The sequence below is a fragment of the Marmota marmota genome, unplaced genomic scaffold (assembly GCF_001458135.2).
Source record: "Marmota marmota marmota unplaced genomic scaffold, marMar, whole genome shotgun sequence".
In the NCBI taxonomy this organism is placed as follows: Eukaryota; Metazoa; Chordata; class Mammalia; order Rodentia; family Sciuridae; genus Marmota; species Marmota marmota.
Genome location: NW_025999853.1, coordinates 31,717,443 through 31,739,970, shown reverse-complemented (window position 1 = coordinate 31,739,970; position 22,528 = coordinate 31,717,443). Strand labels below are relative to the sequence as shown.

At 36.2% G+C, this 22,528-nt stretch overlaps 1 protein-coding gene across 2 annotated transcripts in view; it reads left to right on the top strand.

Moving 5' to 3' along the window:
* The window catches only part of Zdhhc17 (zinc finger DHHC-type palmitoyltransferase 17), a 99,056-nt gene that overhangs the window by 23,051 nt on the left and 53,477 nt on the right, over window positions 1–22,528 (top strand). Inside the window, exon 2 of one of the 2 annotated variants that reach the window (XM_015482971.2) lies at window positions 17,076–17,179. The exons of the other annotated variant lie outside the window; for it this stretch is intronic. Coding sequence (XP_015338457.1) covers window positions 17,076–17,179 — 104 coding nt within the window. The remainder of the gene's footprint in view (window positions 1–17,075; window positions 17,180–22,528) is intronic. 2 annotated transcript variants of the gene reach the window in all.

The window sequence follows — 22,528 nt, the reverse complement described above, 5'->3', positions numbered from 1 at the left end:
CCTGAGGGTCTCCTTCCATTACCATGCAATTTCCCTTCTCTCTCCCTTTCCCTCCCACCTCTCATCCCTGTTAAATGTTAATCTTCTTCTCCTGCTCTTCGTCCCTACTCTGATCTTAGTTACTCTCCTTATATCAAAGAAGACATTTGGCATTTGTTTTTTAGGGATTGGCTAGACATATTAATGAGCACCATCAAGGCCTATTTCAAGTGTAAAAGGCCTTGAGGCTCACCTGTGGGAACACCTCCAGTCAACTCCTTTGACCCAGAGGTGGAAAAAGGAAGGGGGGGTGGGATGAACCCAGATGGAAGTTTTAAGAAGAAAGGTGAATCCAGAGGTAAAGGAAGACAGTAGCCTTGATACTTTTTAATGCCTTTTTAACATATATTTTGCTCCTTGATCTACCTAGAACCATGCTTAAACTCCTAAGCTGGCACACCAAAATGGGTTTTTCTGCTATCAGGCCCCCTCCCACATGGCGGGAGTTCTGTCTCTTCTTGCTTAAGTAAATCCTGCTCTGTTTACTCTTCCCTTCTGTGATTTCCTGAGGATTTTCTGACTTCAAAACTCCTTTATTGATCTCTATTGCTTACTCAACTGGATACCTAAACGCCTTTGTTTATTCTCATTGAAGATGAAATTTTTGCATTTTATCTAAGAAATTGTTCAAAACAGACTTCAGGATTTTCAGTTTCCTTACCATTCAAATTACATTTTGGTAATTAAATAATTTACATGTGTAGGTGACTCATAAACTTAAACAAAAATATTTTATAGTGCTTAAAAGATATTTCCTCCAAATTTTTGAGAATCTGTGTCTTGCCAGATTTTTAGAGTCTAATTGGAAATGAGTTCAGGACTTAAGTTTGGGCTGCTGGTAAGAGCAGTTGGCCTGTGGTAGAAGAAGCGAACAAGAGGGAGAGAAGGTGATTTCCACAAGATTATCAGTCTAACTAGATTATGCATTAGAAAGATTCTATTCAGAATCCTAGAATTGGAGGATAAAATTGAGAATAACTGTCAACTGAAGTAAAAAAATTGAATATATTCCAAAATGCAAGGGTGTGGTGCTCCAAAGGACATTTCTGTCCAAATACAATGTTATTTATTCTCTGAAATATGTTTGGATAAGGATTGTTTAACAGCTTTGTACATGAAAGCACATGGAAGGTAATAAAAAAATAAAAATAAAAATGGAGGCAGACCTATGGACCAGCAATGTTTTATTCAGTCCAGAGGGGCACATCTTCAGGGGCAAAATGGCATTGGCAGGGGGCAGGGCCAGGTCATGGGAAAAGTTTTGGTGGTGGGATCATTTAGGGCAGGGTGGGAAGGCAGGTAGGGAAACAGGAATATAAATTCCTTTTGGGTTTATTGTTCATATCCTTCATTCCAGACTGTGAAAGGGGAATATTGAATTGGGGCATCAATATCTTTTCTGGATGCTTCCTGCTGTAAAGGAGCAAAGTAGGGGAACCCCCTTTCAGAATTCTGGGAGAGGACAAAGGGATTCTGGTGGTTGGAGCAGAAGAGGGGTATATGTGGAAGGAGCTTCAGGGTAACCACAGGCAGTTGTTGTGGTGTGCATGTGTGTGTGGTGTGTTACATGTGTAGGTGACTCATAAATTTAAAAAAAAAATTGTAATGCTTATTGTGGTTTCAGGAACTCAGATTGTGATGGAGGAGGAGAATGGCTTTGAGATGTTCCTGGGAGCCGGTTTGGGCTAACTGGGTCACCTTACTAAGAAGCTATTTCTGCATAAAGTTAAGAATACAAGGAAGAAAAGCTATTATGAAAAGGCTAAATATTAAGGTGAATAAAAGGGAGAATAACCAGGAGGATCACCAGGAATCAGCCAGTTCTTGCTTCTGTTGTTTCAGGTCTGGTGTGGCTGTTAAATATGATATGTAGAAAACATGGAGAAGAAAGAAATTTGGGTGGGGGTCAGGTCAGTGAATGTCTCTTGAAGCCAGAGATCCCAAATGAGATGTAGTGTTTGAGGAGGAGAAAGGTGAAGGGAGAGTAAATATGATAATTAATTTGTCTCTGAGTATTGTTAAGAAAAGATAGATGATCATCTGAGAAAGTGACATTAGGAATTTTGGGCAAGAGAGTCAGCAGCTTCAATTATATGTGAAAAGAGGTTCATTAAGAAATCAAGGGTGTCAGGACAAGAATGAGAAATCACAGGGGCAGAGGGGTTTTTTGTTGGGAGAAGAGTGGCAGGGTTTAATGGGAGGGGGATTGTCTTGCTGGAAGATAGTTACGGGATCCATGAGTAGTGCAAGCAGTAATTGGACTCTGGTTGGGGGAAAGGAGAAAAATGAATGAGGACTGAGAAGATCTGGGAGAGAATGTATGTATGGTAAGAACAGTGATGGGCTGATATAATGTAAATTTTCTGGCCTCAGGGATTGGGAGGGCTGCTGTTGTTGAAACCTTGAGGCATTGGGGCCAGCCTTGATAACCTAAGTCTAATTGTTTCCCCCTGACTTCTGGTAAAGAACTCCCAAGGCTTGTCTGAGTTCTGAGTGAAATGATAGGAAAAAAAAAGTTTATTAGGCTTTAGTAAATAAAGAGTTGAGGATATGAGAAGAGAATTCTGTAGAGTAGAAATGGTAGATGAAAACGAGGAGATGGAAAATTCCCCTTGGAGACCTTGTAGAAAGGTTTGGCTATGAGGGAGAATTTTGGTATTCAGATGTGAAAATAGTTTAAAAAGACCTAGGAGGGAAAGTATGTCACTTTTTGTGGAGGGCAGGGGAATATCATTTAAGGATTGGAGTCTCTCTTGGTATGGTGTGGGATGTGGGGATTAGTAGGATGCCTAATTATTGTACCTGAGGTGAGCAGAGCTGGGCCTTAAATTGAGAAACCCGATACCTGCAGGAGGCTAAGGAGTTGAGGGTGGTAGTGTGATGTGTGGAATGTTCTAGGAGATCATCTATTAACTGTATGAGATGGCTAGGGGATAGATTTAGTGTGACCAGGTCATGTTGGAGAGCCTGACCAAAATAGTGGGGGCTATCTTGGAAATCTTATGGGAAAACGGTCCAGGTGAGTAATTAGTATCTGGGTCAGTCCAGTAAAGGCAAAAAAGTGGGTGTGAGGCAGGATGAAGGGGAACAGTAAAAAAACTATCTTTCAGGTCTAACACTGAGAAATGTGTGGTGGAGGCTGGGATATAAGAGTGTAGGGATTTCCCACAAGACTTCCAAGATAGCCCCTACTATAGGATATGTGGGAACAACTGCCTCATTGATTTTCCTGAGGTCTTGTACTAGCCAGAATTAGCCATTGGATTTCTTTACACTGAGGATGGGGGACTTGTAAGAAGAGTGGGTTGATACGAGGAGATGGACTTGTAACACATGGGAGATGATAGGCTTTAAACCTTTGAGGATTAAGGGAGTTAAAGGATATTGGGGAAGGATAACATAGTGAGTGGGATCTTTTAGTTGGTATGAACAAGGGGATGGTGTTTAACTATTTTAGATTGAGAAGTATCCCAGACTGTGGATTAACCCCACCAAACAAAGGACAATCAGGAGGCTTAGGGGAAGCAGGGACAAGGTCTGGGCCAGAAAGTATTAAAAATATGGTAATGGACTTTGAAGGGGGTAATGATAGTGGAGGCCTTTAATTTGTGGAGGAGAGTCTGACCCAGTAGGGGGATGTGGCAGCTTGGCACAACTATTAAAGAATGGGATAATGAGAGGGATCCAAATGTGCAAAAAAGGGGACGTGTCTCTAGTGTATATATAGGAGTCCCTGAGACTCCCATAATTGTGGTATCTGCCATAAGAGTGGGTCCATGCCACTGAGAAGGCTCGCCCCAGTGTCAACCACAAACGAAATAGCCTCAGGGGGCTACAGGTTAGGGCAGACTTTTGCCCAATGTCCAATCTGCACACATCAGAAGCAGAGATCGGGAGGTGTATTAGAGGGTCCATTGGGGCTAAGAGTAGGGAATTTTTTAGGGCTCTTGCTGAGGCCAGGTGGTGTTTAGTTTAAGCTGTTTGTATCTCTCCTTTTTGGTCTCATCTTCCCTATTATTAAAAACTTTGAAAGCAGTGTCTAGAAGCTGCTACTGGGGAGTCTTGGGGCCCTTTTCTAACTGTCTAGTTTTTTACAGATATCAGGTGCTGACCCATTGATAAAGTTAAAATGGAGAGAGAATGCCACCAGTACTATTAAGGCCTAGGTTGGTATATTTGGTAACAGCCTCAGTAAGTCAGGCCAATAAGAAGGTGGGGTTTTCATCAGGTCCCTGGGTAATTTCCTTTTACCTTATCCCAGTTAACCTGGGTATGAGAATTTTTTGCCATGCCTTCAAGGAGACAAGTAATCCTGTGCTGGAGTCTGGTAACTCCAGCATCTTGAGGCTTATATGTCCAATCAGGTTCAGCTGTAGGAATGGCAGGAGTCTCTGCTGCAGGATAGATAAGAGGTTTTTGACCATTAGGAGGTCAGCATGTTCTCTAGGTACTTGCTGAATACAGAAATGTTCATCAGGAGTCACGGATGGAAGTTAATATTGTAGTACACATCTGCCCAAGTAAGGTGGTAAGCCTGAGTCAGATGGGTGAACTCCTTCCTTTACTTAGGTTTTTCAGAAAATGAGCCTGATCTGACATCTATTTGGGACATATCTCCCATGGAGAAAGGGACATGTACCCACACTGTCCCTTCAGTCCCTGCTACCTCCCAAAGGGGGACGGGTGTTTTGCTGGGAGAGTTTTAAAGTCATGTTTGGGGAGGGGATAGCAAAGGAGATGGGAAATGGGAGTTTGGGGTTTGAGAAGGAGTATCAATGGGGCTTTGATGGGGAGGCTGTGGGACTCTGGGGATGGGGCCCAACAAGGAAGCTGTGGGACCCCCTGGATCTGTAAGGAGGGGGTTTATTCGCTATTTCTATAGCTGTGAATGAGGAAAAGAGCTGTGAATCTATGAGGATTAATTGTAAAAAAGGGCAGGGCTAACATAATGAGGGCTTGAGCTGTGGATAAAGAAGGTCTGGAGATAAGTTATCTCAGATCACTTGCCATTCTGTAATAGATAATTTTTAAAAATTTGGAGAATTTCTTGATCAGAGGTCCTGTACCTGGGTCATTGGTGCAAATAGTTTAATTTATACTGTGGCCAAATCTGAGTGCTGAGCCTAAGAGGCATTTGACTTTGAGGTCAGTTTGGGAGTAAAGGGCCTTAAAATTGCTAATGAGACAACCCAAAGGGAAGTCCCTTGGAATGGACTGAGAAATTCTCATATTGGAGAGGTTTGACTAGAATGTCAAATAGTTTGAGATTAGAGCGTCCTCCAAAATCTTCCCAACACTAGACTGAATGGTTCTACCAGAGAATGAGAGAATGTCTTCACTCCATTCTCAATGGTGGGGGGACCCCTGGGGTCCCAGTGTGTCAAAGGGTGAGGTTTCAGGGCAGGGTACCTATCTACTGGAGACTGAATAGAAGTCTTACCTTTCTGGATAATGGGAAGGGCTGTGTTGGATGTAGGAACAATATGACAAAGAGGTCTCTGAACCAGAGGTCTGCAGGGTGTTATGGAGGGAGGGATTGGGAAGAGGGTGGCAAGAGTGAGGGGAGGGGGTTTGAAAGAGGATGCCTTCAGCACCAGTAAAGGGTTAGATATAAACCCTTGTACTGTCTACATAGCATAAAGCTGTGAAAACCTAGCCCAGAGTTGGGGTCAGTTATGGGTCGTGTACTGGCAGCTGGGAGCCAAAGTGGACTTAGAGGGTGTGAAGGGTCTCTCACTGTAGGGAGGGTGAACACTGTCAATTTGGGGATTCAGCCTTAGCTGCATGGGTGATCTCTGGATGTGCCCCCACCCAGAGATAACCATGGCGGTGGTGGACACTCAATGGTCACTTCCCAGGTCTCATGAGCAATTTATTGTGATTGTTGGGGAAGGGTAACTTTGTAAATTAATCAGATATCTCTAACAAATACATTTATGATTAATCCTTTTCTCAGATGAGTGTATTGAACAGCATTAACCATCTCTTCCTTGTTGAAGAAAAATCCTAGAAACAATGGGTATGTACTTAGATATTTTATAGACATCAACATTTTATTAGTAGTTTGACCACCTTGAAAAACTTGTAATTTTAAAGACATCTTTACTCTCATTTGTTTACCTAATTTAAATGGAACTTTTTAAATCACAGAAATTAAAGGTATTTGGATCCATTTATGAGCACTCATTTATCTCTGTCAATTTTGATACCATGTACATTATGTATGAACACAAGCACATATGTAAACAAAACAGTACACAAGTGTGCATATACAAGACAGGAAATGGAGATCCTGCAGTTGTTTGTAGGCACATCTCCACTGTAATGCTACAGATGTTCATACATTAAAGCCTCTATTGGATTGAGAGCTAACCCTTGAAAAATTTGGCCTCTGAACAAAAAGTGTGAAAACCTCTATAATAAAGGACTGATCAGAAAAATATATTAATTTAGGCATGCAGGATCAAATGTGAATTCACTATAAAGTGAGGTAAAAAATATAGAATTAAAAAAAATAAAAAACGAGTCCTAGAAGAAAGAAAAAATAACATGGCCGTAATTAAAATAACCTTCTATTTATTACTTTTAAGGATGAGGTTTTCCTCTGAACAACAACAACAAAAAGAGCAGAAATATGGGGGCCTGTGCTGAGAAAACTGTTTCTTTGGCTAGGGGACAGCTCCCCGATCCTGGATCCTCTAGGGGTCAGCAGTTTCTGTCTTTCCTTCCATGACCTCTGGCTGAGGGTGGGGGGCTTCACTCAAAATAGAGGTTACTAACTAACTTCTTGATAACTATTTTAATTTAAAGGAGGATATATGCCAGCTAGTTGTACCCTTAAAATTTTTTTTTTCATATTATTCACAAACCATGATTTTGTATTATGCTCCTCAATTTGAAATAGGAGGCAAGACACCTAGTACTCTGGATGATATCTCCACTAGAGAAAATAAATAATATGGATTCCTGAACTAGGACAGATGAGGGGTAGTTTTGGTCTTTTTCCTGCCAGATGAGGATCTGGTCATAAAAGATTCCTCCTTCGTGGGCTGGGGCTGTAGCTCAGCAGCAGAGTGCTTGCCTAGCATGCATAAGGCACTGGATTTGATCCTCAGCACCACATAAAAATAAACAAATAAAATAAAAGCATTCTGTCCATCTACAACTACAAAAAAAAATCTAAAAAAAAAAAAAAAAGATTCCTCCTTTAGGGAAACTGAGTTCTTCTTATCAACATTATAATGTTTTGGGACCTGTATTTTTCCTTCAGTGAACAGGTAATTTGCTAAGAAAGGGACATATGTTGTCCTTAGAAGCCAGGCAGGGCTGCAGGTAAATTGCTTCTTGGAAGAGAAAACATGTGAGTTCAGCATTCAGCATGTTCTGTCGTCCCCCATCCTTATATAACTAGTGATAAAAGATGGGCTAAAGGTGGAGTGATCCAAGGGCAGTAACCATTCCGCCCAAGGGCCATTCATTCATTAAGGGCTCCTTCTAGGGAGGCAGGTTCTCTTAATAACAGGTGGAGGAGGGGGAAGTGTCCGAAGATATTAACATGTTCTCCTGAATTAGCCCCTAATCATTTATTACCTGCCGATGGGGAAGCAGTTTTCCCTTTAAGAACCCCAGGTCAGTCAGGAGTCTGTGGCAAAAGCCTGGGGGGGACACTGTAAAATTGTGAAGTCATCTGGAATGAGATTAATACAAAATAAATTGCCAGAGTTGTCAGGAATGTGGATCAGATTCAGGACATGAGAGCTTCAAGCAGTATTGGGGGGTGACTCTGGCCAGATGGCTTCAGTTGTTTCAAGCCTTCCTCTGTCCTACCCACCAATTTTCTCCCACAGAAAAGAAACTGAATCAAGTCAGGGCAGACATTCCCAACACTTGGGTTAAGGGGAATCTAATCCACCTTTTTTGATGCAAGATGGTGGAGAACTTGTGGCTCCCCATAGGTAGCCTCTGGGCACACATCCCTAGGGTGTAGCCCCTGTGCTTCCTCCTTGAAGCTGGCCTTGGCGCCAGTGGTGACTATGGGAGCACCCCCTCCCATGCTATAGCGACAACTGGGGCTTCCTGGAAGGTGGGGTGAGGGTCTAGGGAAGTGGGACCATCCTGCGCAGACCTCCATTAGAGACAGTGACCTGAATGCAGACAAGCGCTCTACCCAACACAAACCTCACCTCGCCAGGTGCACTCGTGACCTTTCCAGGGAATGAGAAGGCCCCTGGGGTATGCGGGAACAAAATGGCAGAAAGTGGCATCTGATCCTGAGGTCTCATGGAGAGAGAGAAAACTTGAGGTTCCTTTGAAAGCGGAGGGGTAAAAAGAACCCCAAAGCATTTAGTTTGCTGTTCAGGGAACCAAATGAAAGCACATGGAAGGGAAAACAAAGAGAAAAATAAAAATGGAGGCCAACCTCCTGGATCAGTGATATTTTATTTAGCACAGGAGGGACACATCTGGGGGGTGTGGCGTGCCACCACTAGGATCTGGGTTTTATAGCCTAGTCAGGTCATTGGAGGAGTTAGTCAGTTTGGCAGGCCCTTTTGAAGGTATGGGGTAGGGCCAGGTCCTGGGAGGAGTTTTGGTGGCGGGTAGGGGTGGGAGGACAGGTAGGGGAATAGGAGTGTAAGTTTCTTTTGGTTTATTGTCCATATCCTTCAGTATATAACAGAGAAATGCTAAAGACATTACCTATTAAAATTGTGAGGAAATATATTCTCATTTTCCCCCCAACATTTAATTTGATCTTTTTTTTGCCAGTGCCATAGACCATGGAAATGGAAAACAACAACACTTATGGACAGGAGATTTGATTTTTCTTTTTTTTTTATTGGTTGTTCAAAACATTACAAAGCTCTTGACATATCATATTTCATACATTAGATTCAAGTGGGTTATGAACTCCCATTTTTACCCCAAATACAGATTGCAGAATCACATCGGTTACACATCCACATTTTTACATAATGCCATATTAGTAACTGTTGTATTCTGCTACCTTTCCTATCCTCTACTATCCCCCCTCCCCTCCCCTCCCCTCCCATCTTCTCTCTCTACCCTACTACTGTAATTCATTTCTCTCCTTGTTTTTTTTCCCCTTTCCCCTCATAATCTCTTATATGTAATTTTGTATAACAATGAGGGTCTCCTTCCATTTCCATGCAATCAGAGGTTGTGTTTTAATATTGTGACCAGATATAAGAAATCTGTTAACAGTAGTAGTCAAACCTTATACAAGTTGTAACCAGCTCCAAAATTCAATGAAAATGATATATGGAGATATGTTTGCATTCTACTTAACAAAATAAGTAACTCTTAAAATTATGTTAGGGGCTGGAGATGTGGCTTGGTGGTAGAGTGCTTGCCTAGCACATATGGGTTCAATTCTCAGCACCACATAAAAATGGGTAAATAAAATAAAGGTATTGTGTCCATCTACAACTAAAAAAAAATTAAAAAAAATATGTTAGGATAAGCTAGCTAGTTTTTGCTTCAGTAGCAACCCTAAAATTTTAATGGCTTAAATGTTGGTGGTTCATGCTACATATACATTGTGCGTTATATAGTGGCTACTCTGGGACCTGGAATGATCATACTTGTCAAAGATTGTCAGTCTCCATGACAGAAAGAGAGAGGGAGAAACATGTTGCTTTTACTTTTATGTCATTGGTTAAAAATAAAGCTAATCTCACATACACTCCATTTTTCAAGGGGCAAAAGATTTACAGTCCTATTGTGTGCTTAGGAGGAAACTGGAAATATTTGATGAAAAACGCCGATGATTACAGTAGTTTTCAGTATAAAAATCAAGACAAAAAAAAAACCTGAAGAAAAATTTATTTATGTGACTATAAAGGAATATAATCTGCTGGGAGCAGTGGCGCACGCCTGTAATCCCAGAGGCTAGGGGAGGCTGAGGCAGGAGGATACCAAGTTCAAAGCCAGCCTCAGTAACTTAGTGAGACCCTATCTCAATAAAATAAAAGGGCCAGGGATATGGCTCAGTAGTTAAGCATCCCTGGGATTATTCCCTGGTTGGGACACATACACATACATACACTCACTCATAATCTCTGAAATACATTGAAGTCATAAGTCAGCTACTCTGAAAATGGGATAGAAGTCTATATCAGTATGGAAATGGTTAATATTTAATCTTGTTTATAAATAAGGGTATAATTCAAATTGTTAAACAAATTTTAGAACTCAAGTAGAATAAAATGGCCTAAGGATAACAACAGAAAATTCTTAATAGATGAAATAGAATAGGAAAGTATTTAAGTTTGAAATTTCAAATATTGCTCTAAATGGGAGAGAATATAAGAATAACACTCAGTGCAAGTGAGTTAAATATTGTTAAATATTACTGTTGGGATTACAAATATTCTTTTCAAAACAATTTATGGTTTGTCTAAGCCCTGAAAATATTCATACCTTCTCCAGGAAGTTTATACTAGTTGGAAAGAAGAAATGTTAATGAGTTAAAGGAAGTATTTATTTCATAACGGTACCAATACTATGCCAGCCTCTGCCCTAAGCACGGGAGTATACAAGAGATTATGATAGTTTCTGTCCTGTCACAGCTTTAGATTAAGGTGAATAGAATGTTAGAAGACGTAGAAGAGGAATGATTAAGAATTTTAACATTTGAGTTTATTTAGGACATGTAAGAATGACCTAAATGTTCAGTGATTATAAGTAGTTAATAATATCACTCCATTTCAGTGTATCAGTATAAGCATTGGCTAAATACTGTACTTAAAAAAACTATATATAATAGTATGAGGACATATAAAGCAGAAAAACATAAAATGTGAGTACTATGATTACAGACTACATGAACCATTTGGGCAAATAAAGATTGTATAGCAATGTTGAAAGAAATCTGCAAGTTTAAGGTGAAAATTTTTTTCCGCAGACATTTGATGAACATTCAAACTTGCCAAATTTACATGTATTGTTACAAGAACATGCATACATATGGACTAATACTAGAAGGAAATGAAGCGGAAAACCAGTTTTTTTTTTTTTTTTTTTTTTTGTGACAGGCGTTGAACTCAGGGACTTGCACATGGTAGGCTGAAACCAGTTTTTAAAGAAGTTAGAGGTTGATGAACATTTTTCTAGTTAAAAAATTCCTTTATTGTCATATCATGTCAAACTTTCTTGTTGGAAGCAAGAATGTTAATTTGATATTTTGGATTGAGACAGTGGTGGTACATGAAGAAGATCGTTGCTGCAAGTTGGAGTCATTTTACTTATTAGAACCAACAGTGGAAACACAGTCGAATACATATTATATAAAGAACTTGTTATTGACTGAAAAAATTGGTTTGAAATCTTTCCATTAAAATATTCTCAACCAAATTATTTTTGTCCAGTCTTCCCTTAAGATGGTGCATTAAGTTCTTTAATAAAGGGTTCTGCCTTGAGAGTAGTGCCATCTGCTGGCACTGTTAATTAATTACATTTTAAAAGAAAGTTTCTTTATAATGTAGCGGCAAATGGTTTCTTTGCCATTCACCTTTCTCTTGGTTTTATGTTTTGTTTATGCTGTCTTCTCATTGTAAACAATATTTCCCTTTAAAAATTCATATGGCATATTGAGAATTCAGTATACTACCTCAAGTTTTCCTTCTTTGCCAAAATTTTTTTTTGTGTGTGTGTTTCTTTGTGACAGTATGCCTTTATTTCACAATAAAAGAATAAAGAATCAAAGTTCTGGTCCCCTCCCCCCAGTGAACTCCATCTGTGTGCTATTTGTTTCATTCTGTCCTAAGGACACATCATTTGGTTCATCAATATTAAATAGGACTTAGAAGTGAATCAAGTACCCATAGAATTCTTTTTTCTTCTCTGTCTTCTTGTCAGACATGTTTTATAATAATTAAACTAATTTAGTTTCTTGATGACACCTGGCATCAGTCATTTGTACAGTGACAGTACTTCACAAACCTTTGGTTAAGCCCTTTTGATATGCTAATACATTTGTGAACTGTGCACCAAAGCAGGCAGATTACATATGTCTTGTGGTTAACTATGTGCCTAGAGTTGTGTTGGATTAGTTTCTTTTCCTTTTTTTTTTGGTTTGAGAATGCATTTATTTAATTATTTGATAATTTCAGCATCTATTCATGAATCTATGTGCCATCATATTTTGCCCTGTTTGAATTACCTTTTCTCTTCCAGAAGTAAACAATTCATATATTTAAATTGTGTGCCATTCTGAGTAGCATGATGAAATCACAACATTCAGTGTCATCCTGCCTGGGACTGAATCATCTTTTTTGTTTACTGTACTCACACTATATATACTACCTGACCTTTGGTTACTTAGTTGCTATCTCCTATACCAGATCAACTGTTTGTCTCAGGTTTCAAAGTGTTTGTGTTCAAATCAACCCTATTTTACTTAATAATGGCCTCAAAACAAAAGAGTAGTACTGTTGGCAATTTGGATATGCCAAAGAGAAGTAAAAATGTGCTTCCTTTAAGTGAAAAGATAAAATTTTTTGACTTAATATGGACAGAAAAAAGATGCTGAGGTTGCTAAGACCTACAATAAGAACAAAACTCCTGTGTGAAGTTGTGAAGAAGGAAAAAGAAATTGGTGCTAGTTTTGCTGTTGCACCTCAGTCTGCAATAGCCACAGTGTGATAAGTGCTTAGTTATGATGGAAAAGACATTAAATTTGTATGTATAGGAAATACTATATTAAATATATATCACTATATATTTTTTTATATATATATATATGTATAATTTATATGTATAGGAAAAGACTTAGTATATATAGGGTTCAGTACTGTTCTGATTTTACGTATCCACTTCTTGGATTGTATCCCTATGGAATAAGGGAGACTATATCCCAAGAGGGAATATGAATAACTACAAATTCTGGTATCTATTGTCTTTATACATGAGCCAGCATTTACCTGTACTTGCTGTATAAGTTTGAGTTACGTTATATTATGTTGATTTCTCTTGTAGTAGTACATATAGCAGTTATACCTATCTCAAATCTTCTCCTTCCTCTCTGCTTGTTTAGTGGCAGATCTGAAGGTAATCTCTCTTCTTCTGAATTGTCTCAAATAGCTGCCAATGCCAGGGCTGCGAAAACCTTTTGACAACTAGATACATTTAGAATTTTTCAATTAGTTATTATTTATATCAATATATTAAGTTGTTATATGTTAGTTTTAGAAAGGACTTGGAGGACTGCCAATCCAGAAATGTCTGAATAGTTTTGAAAAGCAGCTGAACCTTTTTTTAATTGAAAAAAATATTTTCTAAAGCCTAAAACTAAAAAAGATTTAATTGTGAGGTCATTAGGCTCCTGCAGATAGCTCCTGCAGCACCTTAGGTTCCTACATAAGCAAACCAAAACCTAATTTAACAAAACAAAAAAAGAAAAGAAAAGAAAATTTCAACTCTTTCTAATGTAAAATTGCTTGTCAACATCTAACAGACTTTACCAATCAGAAACCACCAACTAACTTCTAACTTGGAACTTTTTCACCACATTTATACCCAAATAGGACCAATGATTAATTGTAGCCAACCAAGTAATATATTTTGCTTCAGAGTTGAACTTTTAAAAGCTCATGATGTAAAGCTTAGCTCTCAGAACCTCTTATGATTGTTAGTACTGCCCAATTTTTGAATTGTGCTTTGTGCAAATAAACTGCTAAGTTTAATTCAAAAAATTAAAAAAATAACAGACTCTCAAAGCACATAAATAACAAAGTACTTTGTTTAGGAAGGGAATAAATGAGTGCAACTTTCTATCTGTGTATACTTGTTGGTCAGCGAACAATGTGAGCACATTAAAAAACAATTTTAAGAGGTAGGGATTTTGGTGAAAACCTATAATTCCAGCTGCTAGGTGGGGCAGTGACAGTGATAGCTAAGGCAGGAGGATCACTTGAACCTAGGAGTTCAAGGCCATCCTAGGCAATATAGCAAAATCCTCTCTTCTGAAAAAAAATTAATTTTAAAGTTTTAAAATTACAGTTAAGTCTAGTAATAATTACAGTTATCTTCATGGAGTGTGTTGTCCTTTGTCACATTTGAGGTATTAGAGATAAACCAATATTGAGTCTGTAGGAAATGAGAAAAATAAGTTCCATATTGCAAAATTTGGTAAAAAAGAAGGTTGAGATTTACTTAGACACCTTTCTTCTACTGCTTAAGGGTTAGGTTGAAAGACATCCTTAAAAAAAAAAAATCAGTTATCTTTTACTGGAAAGTAAAAACAACCTAATAGATAGGGCAAAACAGATTTTGGTATTGGTTAATTTTAAAGTATTACTGAGGAAAAAGACTGATTTCCAGTAACATTTGCAAGATCGCATTTGGTAATATTGATTATGACAAAATGGCTGGTAGAGAAACTGAGAATACAGTTTAATCATCTTGAGTAAGTGAGGTCTCTAGGAATGAAAATGAAAGCCTTTAAATAGTAATCCTCAAAAATAAATTTATTTTTATGGTTGTTCATTATTTACATGTACAAGCAATATATTTGTTCCTAGTAACAAAGAATAGCAGCTGGTCTTAGCGGATTTTCAAGTTAGAATGCTTTCAGAAGTTATATTTTTTTGACATTGTGTTGTCTATTTCTGTGTTTTAACTTATTGGGAGACTCTTGCTCATAATCCTTGCATTCTGCATTGCAAAGTTCTTGAGGGCTAGATACAATGTTTTGTATATTTGTAGTACTGATTTGAGAGATAATAGAGTCTGATGTGAAAGAAAAAAATCTGTGATTCTGAAGGTCTATATTTAAAAGGTTGATGTTTGAGTTCATCGTGGATTCTTTTTTCTTGGCATTGGTTTTCATTTTTAGAACATTCAGTTTTTTATCTTGATTACCTACTTTTTATGTACTCTGAAACTTTGCGTTTGCTTTACCCTGTCATAGTTCTGGGTTCAAGTATTTTGTTGAGCTTTATGTATAGCAGTTTCTTATATTTTGTTGGATACATTATTCTGTTCTGCTTGAAAGCTATCACCAGTTTATTACTGTCTCAGGGGATTTACAGTCCTATAAAAGTCAGAATTGGAGATTTAAAAATTATTTTTCCTGTAGAGGAGAATAGAATCAGAAAAGAGAACCCAGAAATAAGGAAGTGTTACTTGCCTGAGAAGTATCTTTTCCCTGATTATATAGAACACAGAGACGTTGAAAAGTGGAATTCAGTGGAGAAAGTAAATGCAGAAATTTAAAAAAAGATGATGGATAAATCTTAAATATTTTATCACTTATTTAGAATGTTGAATATACCCATAATACTTAACCTGTTCATGTTCTAATTTTAATGGAATTTGAAATAGTTTCTTTAAAAATTACTTAGTAAACGTACATATATTGTGAAATTTGGTTTAATTATGAGATCTGTTTCCATTCTTATGCTATATGGATATATAATATTAGTGGTATTTTAATATTGGCTAAAACATTTTCATAAAGAACTGGGTAAGCATTAACTTGTTGGAAGATTGTAAATAAGCTAAATTTGCTTTTGTGAAACTTTTGGAATCCCTATTCTTATTGAAAATACTTGTATTTATAATTCTATATCAATTTTTAGAAATTTCAGATTAGTAGTCTAATTTATGGCTTACTTAGACTTTATCCAGTAAAATTCTCTTAATTTTGTATTGTTACATATCAGTGGTACGTGGTATATGATCAGAGGCAAGAGAATATAATTTGTTACAAGAAGTTATTTCCAGGGGCTGAGGATGTGGCTCAAGCGGTAGCGCGCTTGCCTGGCATGCAGTGGGCGCTGGGTTCGATCCTCAGCACCACATAAACGGTGTTTTGTCCACCAAAAACTAAAAAAAATTAAAAAAAAAATAAAAAAAATTTTCTCTCTCTCTTAAAAAAAAAAAGAAGTTCTTTCCAGATGTTTTGTTAGGATTTATCCTGTTATTTATTTTTAAACATGTCAAATGTTGCAGTTTGAACAAACTATATTAGAGCTGGACATTCTCAGTTTTTCTGTTTTCATAGAAAAACAATTGTGTCTTAGTGCTGTATTATCTTGAGGAAGCTGATTAGAGCAAATTTTGTATTTTAAATAAAAATTGCATGCAACATATGAGATTTGAATACTGTCATACCCTGGTGTTGTTATTTAATTAAATTTTTATACAAAAAGTTATTTAAAGGATATGGATATGCTTAGAAATACTGTCATGCTTTTCTTAACGAATAGGACACATTCTGAGAAATGTGTTGTTAGGTAATTTCATCATCCTGTGGACTTCAAAGAGTATACTTACACAGTCCTGAATGGATAGGTTACTACATACCTGGGCTGCAAGAGGTAGCCTATTGCTCCTAGTCTACAAATCTGAATAGCTTGTTACTGAGTTGAATATAGTAGGTAGTTGTAATATAATCACAAGTATTTGTATAGAAAAGGTACAGTAAAAATACTAGGTGATGGGAAATTTTCAGTTACATTATATTCTTATGGGATCACCATCATATGTGGTCTGTCAACTGAAATGTTATATGGCATATGACTGTATTTAAGCAGATGTACATTCTATTGGAGCTGTACCATTGTTCTTTATTTACCTAGTGGTAGAATAGTAAGTCTTCAGCATGAAGGTGTTTGAGAAAAGTAGTAGCTGGGAATAACAGAATAAAATATTTTTTATATTCTTCTATGAGAATACAGAAGTTCTTTCCTTTGGGGACCTTAGAGTTTATTTGGGAAATAGGTAACTGTGTTGGAGCTAGGGATTATGTTAGAGTAATAGAAAAGCTCCCAAGAATGAGGGTTGACTTCATGAAGAGGTCAGAGTGTTCCATGGAACTAAAAATGGATTTCAGTTACTGATTGATCACTGGTCTTACAGTTTTTAAATTTTGAGGATGTGAACAATGAACAAAGTAAAACTTAATCATTTCAACAATGAAGATTCTTCAAACATCACAAAGCAAAAATTTTCGATTATTTTTTTACACCCTTTTTTCCCCTCATCTTTTGCTTCTATGATTTTGTCTTTAACAGGAAATCAAACCCCAAAGCCATTATAACCATGGATATGGTGAACCTCTTGGACGGAAAACTCATATTGATGATTATAGCACATGGGACATAGTCAAGGCTACTCAGTAAGTTTGTTGTTGTAGTTTTTTTCTTATTTGACATATTTTGAGTGAAATATGAATCTGAATAACTCTTATGCTGGAAAAATTCCAGTATCTTAATTAGTTTATTTACCATCAATTTATTGAATTTGTCTATTTGCTTTCGGATTTGATAATCTTCAGAGAAGTTTATTATTATGCCATAAAGAATATTAAGATTGATTATGGAGAATTGGAAAAAGTTGGTTAAAAGCATTATAAATGAAAAACATTAGTGCATATCCCATATTGCCCTCCTCCTTAGCCAGGTACACAAATTAGAAATAAAACGTAGTAAAAATCATATGTTTGTTTATTTATTTAACTTATATTGAGAGAGATACTATAGTTACCTAAAATATTTTCAAAATACCAAATTAGATCAAACTTTGAGAATAGGACAAGGAAAATGACAAATCTAAGACTAGTATAATGCAAATCATGTGGAGGTTGAAATATAGCACGTATTTTCACCTGATGCTAGAAGAGAACATATGTATTTTTTCATAGGTGCTTCAGCATTTTAGAGTTGTCTGAAGTTTGTTGCATCTATAAGAGTTAATACTTACTGGATAATTACCTCGGGTATATATGATTTTTCTAGTCTTTCTGATCATTTGCATATCTTCTTCAGTTACAAAGGATTTAGTGATGTCTATGATCAGTAAGTAGATCAAGTAAAGCTTAAATATTTGAAAATTTCTTTAGACATGCTTTCCTGTACTTTTAAATATTTTTCTTCATTTCCAGGTTGCTGAAAGCCTTTGGTTAATTTCCAGAGTACTGAAAGAGTTGATTTTGACCATATTTGCCAAGTTTTTATTGCTTTTATGAACAACTTTTCTAGGGCTTTAGTCTGCTGATGTTGCCTTTCATTCTTGAATGTTATTTATAGTCAAAGATCAAAGCACCTTTGTGCCAGCTGTGTTTAATTTATGAAACAAATTACATTCTTTTCAGTGAATATTAGAAATGAAAGTTTGTGGTTATTCTTTATTAATTATATATATGTAACATTAAAAATTTAAAACCTTTTTCTTTCATTCATATCGTTTGTAATTTAATAGGTAGAGGTCACTAGTTTTATGTTAGTTAGGAGATATTTAGACATTAAGTAACTTTATATTTTCACTAACTTCTCATGCTAGTTATAAATATGTTTTTTCTTGGTTGGTAGATAAGGACTGGCTTTGTTCTGTTTAACTGCTTTAACCTAATTTATTTTGTTGTTTGTTGTTTTCTGTCATTGAGTAGTTTTATGGGACTTCACATGTAGTTCATCCTGTTTAATTGTCTGTGTTTTGTTTTTGCTTTTTGAAAGCTTAGCCCATTTTTTTCCTTCAGTTTTATTACATATTTGCTTACGTGGACATTTAGTGCTTCATATCACAGATTCTAAAGACCTTACCTTTTCATCCCCCATTCTGCGCACGTACCTACCATGTATGTTTTTAATTCTTCTCAGTCTAATTTCTCTTTTTGGAACTTTGCTCCTTTTGGTATCTTTCTCTTCTTTGACATTGATATGTCCCACCCTAATGTATCATTCCTCTTCAACAAATGAGTATACAACTTTAGGAAATAAAATACCTCTCTTTATCCCACATATACCATTCTAACTATCTTGTTTCTTAAAAAGTATCTATGGGTCGGTTAGCAATTTTTTAAAAAACATTTATGTAAATTGTGAAGCATTTCAGTCCTATAGAAAAATATTAGAAGTATAACTGTCAGATTAAGCAGACGCTAACATTTTGCTGTCATTGCTACAGGTTCCTCACTGGTGTACCCTTTCTCTAATCTCCTGGACAGAAACCTTCCTTGAAATTGCTAGGAATCATTGTCATTCACATCCATTATGTAAACAAAATATGCTACTGTAATATTTGTTTAAAATTTAAATAAATCATATTATGTAATACCCTTGCAGGTTACTTTTTACATTTTTTGAGAACTGTAAGGCTATTGTGATTTTTTTTCCTTTGCTGAAAGATAAGGACCTCCTTTGTTCTGTTTAACTACTTTAACCTGATTTATTCTCTTTACTTGTTTGTTGTTTTCTGTCACTGAGTGGTTTTTATTTAATGTGAGTTCTTTTAAAATTTAGTCTTTTTGGAAGTATCTTAAATTCTTCTCTACTCAGGATCATAAAGATAATTATATGGAAGGGCAAGTGACAGTGACAGTTTTAGAGTGTTTCAATTGTTTTATTACTTGGTTTGACTGGCGATTATGTAGATATTTATTTTAGTTGTTTAAAATTCTATGTTTTTAAGTGCTTCATGTTTTAAAATGGAAACATCTATTTCTTCAAATAATTTTATGATTTTTGTCTTTTTACATTTGCATGCTTACATGGAATTTTAATTAGGTATATTTTAGTATGATAACATGATTCTAGCTTCATCTTTTCAATATAGATAACCAATTATATCTCAGACATTTTTTTAAAGAGAGAGAGAGAGAATTTTAATATTTATTTATTTTTCTTAGTTTTCGACGGACACAACATCTTTGTTTGTATGTGGTGCTGAGGATCGAACCCGGGCCGTACTCATGCCAGGCGAGCGCGCTACTGCTTGAGCCACATCCCCAGCCCTCTTAGACATTTTTTTTTTATTGAACAGTTAATTCTTTCTCCACCGATTTTTTTTTTAATACATCTCTTTTATGCCACCTCTTATATCATTCATTTCTAGATACTTTTTTTTTGTTCCATTTGTTGAGATTTTTGTTAACACCACATGGTTTTACTAAAGCTTTCTTCTTACTCTTCAAAATGAGTTTGGGTATTATTGACCTTTCACTTTTCCAAAGTAAATGTTAGTGTTTTACTTGGAAATTTATGAAATACACATTTGAGATTTTAATTAGAAATGCATTTAATTTGTAGATCAGTTTGGGAAAAATGTTTCTGTAGGTCTTATTCTTAATGTTTTTCATCAGTCTCATTTACAGTAAGTAGCATAATTAAATATGCTTTATCATTTGATGTTTTGCTACAGTAATAAGGACATCTGATCCTGTTTTATTTGGATTTTTCATTTTAGTGATTATCTTGCTTGAAAAAAGATACCTCACAAAGATATGTAATACCCAGATGGAAGAATTAGAATGTGGGTTATATTTTCTAAGTCACAGTAATTACTTTCAGTATTATTCACTAGTCAAGCAAGAATTTACTGAACTTTACCTAGTAAATATACATTTTCTGATGATAATCACTCTTGAGAGCTAATCAGGTTTTGGTATTTTCATAACAAGAACAAGTGGTTTCAAATGTTAGAAAATTGTTTCAGGTTTTTTAGTGTGTGCACATAAGGTTTTTATTGGTGACATTTTTAGATCTTTTCGAAAATGTGAATAATGATAGAAATATTTCCAAACATGAATTTGAGAAGTATAATTTTATAGCAGTAGTTTTTCTTAAATAAAAATAGTTACTTTCTCACTTGTCTTTACCTCCAAGGGGAACAGGTTAAAATCATTACGTTTTTAAGAAAATATGACTGGTAGCATACTACATAGGCTCATCACTGCCCTTCTTACCAAAAAGAAAAGTCAGTAAATTTTGAAACACTTTTATAGCTTTTTTTGTTTTTGTTTTTGTAATAGGGATTGAACCCATGGGTGCTTACCACTGAGCGACATCCCTAGCCCTTTTAATATTTTATTTTGAGATAGGGTCTGGCTAAGTTGCTTAGGGCCTCATTAAGTTGCTGAGGCTGGCTTTGAACTCACGATCTTTCTGCCTCAGCCTCCCCAGCCACTGTGATTACAGGCAAGCGCCACCATGCCAGCTTCATTTGTCTGTTTTGTTAAAGGAAAAATACATATTCTCAGAGCTGGGGCTGTAGCTCGGTGGTAGAGTGTGTGCCTCGCACATGTGAGGCACTGGGTTTGATCCTCAGCACCACATCAAAATAAATAAATAAATATATTGTGTCCATCTACAACTAAAAAATTATTTTAAAAAATACATATCCTTTAAAAATTTTTTTTTAATTTTTCCATTTCTTATTGTGGTAAGATACAAATATTAAATTTACCATATAAACCATTCTTAAGTGTACAGTTCAGTTATATTCTTTCATAATATTGTGCACCTCCGTAACTCTTCTTCATCTGATAAAACTGAAACTGTATACTCATTAAACAATAGCATTTCTCTCTCAGCCTCCCTGTTTCTACGATTTTGACTTCTTTAAAAAACCACATATTAATGAAATCATACAAGTATTTCTCTTTTTTTTGGGTTTATTTCACTTAGCATAATATTGTCAAGATTTATTCATTTAGCACACATTAAGTTTCCTTTTTAAGGCTGAATAACATTCCATTACATGTCTGTAACAAATTTTTATAGCAGTAGTTTTTTATAGCAGTAGTCCATCTGTTGATGGACGTGGATTGCTTCCACTCTTTATTGTGAAAAATGGTGTCATAAGCAGAGGTGTCCAAATATCTCTTTGAGGCTATGCTTTCAGTTCTTTTCAGTATATACCAAAGAATTGCAGAATCATATAATTCCATTTTCAGTGTTTTGAGGGACCATCATATTGTTTTCCCACAGTGGCTATCTGTTGTTGAGTGTTGTGAATTTGTTTGATCTAGTGATTTATTGGGTTGAGCCCTGTATTTCCTTCCTTATGTCTGGTGGTTGTAGCTATTTTTGAGAGTTGAATGATGAAGTCTTCAGCTATTATGGTAGGGCTGTCTCAATTTTGTTTTTGCTTGAGATATTGTGGTGGTCTGTTATTAGGTGCATTAGTAACATAGTTTTATCTTCTTGTTGTGTTGAATCTTTTATTAGTATATAATGTCTTTCTTTGTCTCTTGTCATCTTTCTTGATGTAAAGTTTATTGAGCTGGGAGCTCAGTGGTACACATCTGTAATCACAGCTACTGAGGAGGCCGAGGCAGGAGGATCATGAATTTGAGGCCAGCCTTAGTACCTTAGTAAGACCTCTTCTCAAAATAAAAAGGGTTAGGGATGTAGCTCAGTGGAAGAGTGCCCCTGGGTTTAATCCCCAGTACCAGGAAGAACAAAATGTTTTTTTGGTCTGATTAGTATAGTCACCACTGCTGTCTTCTGGTTACTATTTATTTACATGGAATGTTTTTTTTTCATACTCTTCACTTTTCTGCCTTTCACTTTCCTTTTCTTTGGATCTGAAGTCTGCCTTGTAGACAGCACACAGTTGCATAATTTGTGTTTTGTTGTTGTTGTTTGTTTCATCCATTATGAATCTTTGTATTGGAGAGTTTAATCCATCTATATTGAAAGCAATTACTAATAAAGAGGAACAGCTGCCATTTTACCATTTGTTTTCT